The sequence below is a fragment of the Myotis davidii genome, unplaced genomic scaffold, assembly GCF_000327345.1.
Source record: "Myotis davidii unplaced genomic scaffold, ASM32734v1 scaffold64, whole genome shotgun sequence".
NCBI classification, from domain to species: domain Eukaryota; kingdom Metazoa; phylum Chordata; class Mammalia; order Chiroptera; family Vespertilionidae; genus Myotis; species Myotis davidii.
This window is the reverse complement of record NW_006296226.1, coordinates 4,946,155-4,946,986: the sequence shown is the minus strand read 5'-3', so window position 1 is coordinate 4,946,986 and position 832 is coordinate 4,946,155. Positions and strand designations below refer to the sequence as shown.

At 46.6% G+C, this 832-nt stretch overlaps 1 protein-coding gene across 1 annotated transcript in view; it reads left to right on the top strand.

Annotated features, from left to right (window-relative positions):
• Window positions 1–175, top strand: part of LOC102756149 (olfactory receptor 1G1) — a 957-nt gene extending 782 nt beyond the window's left edge. The window contains exon 1 of the mRNA XM_006771237.1: window positions 1–175. This exon is cut by the window's left edge and continues 782 nt beyond it. Coding sequence (XP_006771300.1) covers window positions 1–175 — 175 coding nt within the window.
• Window positions 176–832: the final 657 nt, after the last annotated feature.

Below are 832 nucleotides of genomic sequence, written 5' to 3'. Positions count from 1 at the left end.
TCTAGTGTATTTCCAGCCCTCATCCTCCTACTCAGCAGACACTGGAAAGGTGGCGTCTGTGCTATACACAATGGTGACTCCCATGCTGAACCCCTTTGTCTATAGCCTGAGGAATAGGGACATGAAGGGGGCTTTGTGGAGACTCTCGGGCTGGGGAAGATGTTCCACCCCATAAAAATCTTTCCCCAGAGTAGAAGCCCAGACTTTTCAGCAGGCCTTCTTCACTGGACTTGACCATTACAAATTCAAAAGACTCGCATTCAAAACGGGATGGATGCTGAGTCTTACAAGCAGATGCAAGGAAATGAAGATTCTGACTTTGCAGGACTGCAATTGGGCCAACAGGCCAAGGACAGAGCTGCAGCCTGGAGAGAATGAGTGACCAGCCGTCCCTACGGGGTGACTTGGTGAGTGGGTATATGTGTCCAAGCAGATTCTATCCAGAGTTGGGAAAACCAAAAATGCCAGCAAACCCTTGGCTTCTAGAAGGAAACCCAATAGGAGCATCATGTAGGACTGCAAATTCTTCCCCGACACAAGAAATGAAGTCAAGACGAGGCAGGTCAGGACCTCAGTCAAGTCACTGGGCTTCAGGGACCAATTCTGACCTGGCCTTGGAAGAAACTCACTCATTGGTCTTAATGTGGAGAATATGATACCAAGTACACAGAAACTATGTGTGGCCTGAAAGGGCAAGAAGATTCTAGAAAAGGATGCTGGGCACAAAAAAAGATTAAGAAATTTATCTACAGTCACATATCTGGGATTGGATCTCTGCTTCTGACAGGTGATTTCATTTATTTGTTAGCTGTGACCAGCCTTTATTCTTTAC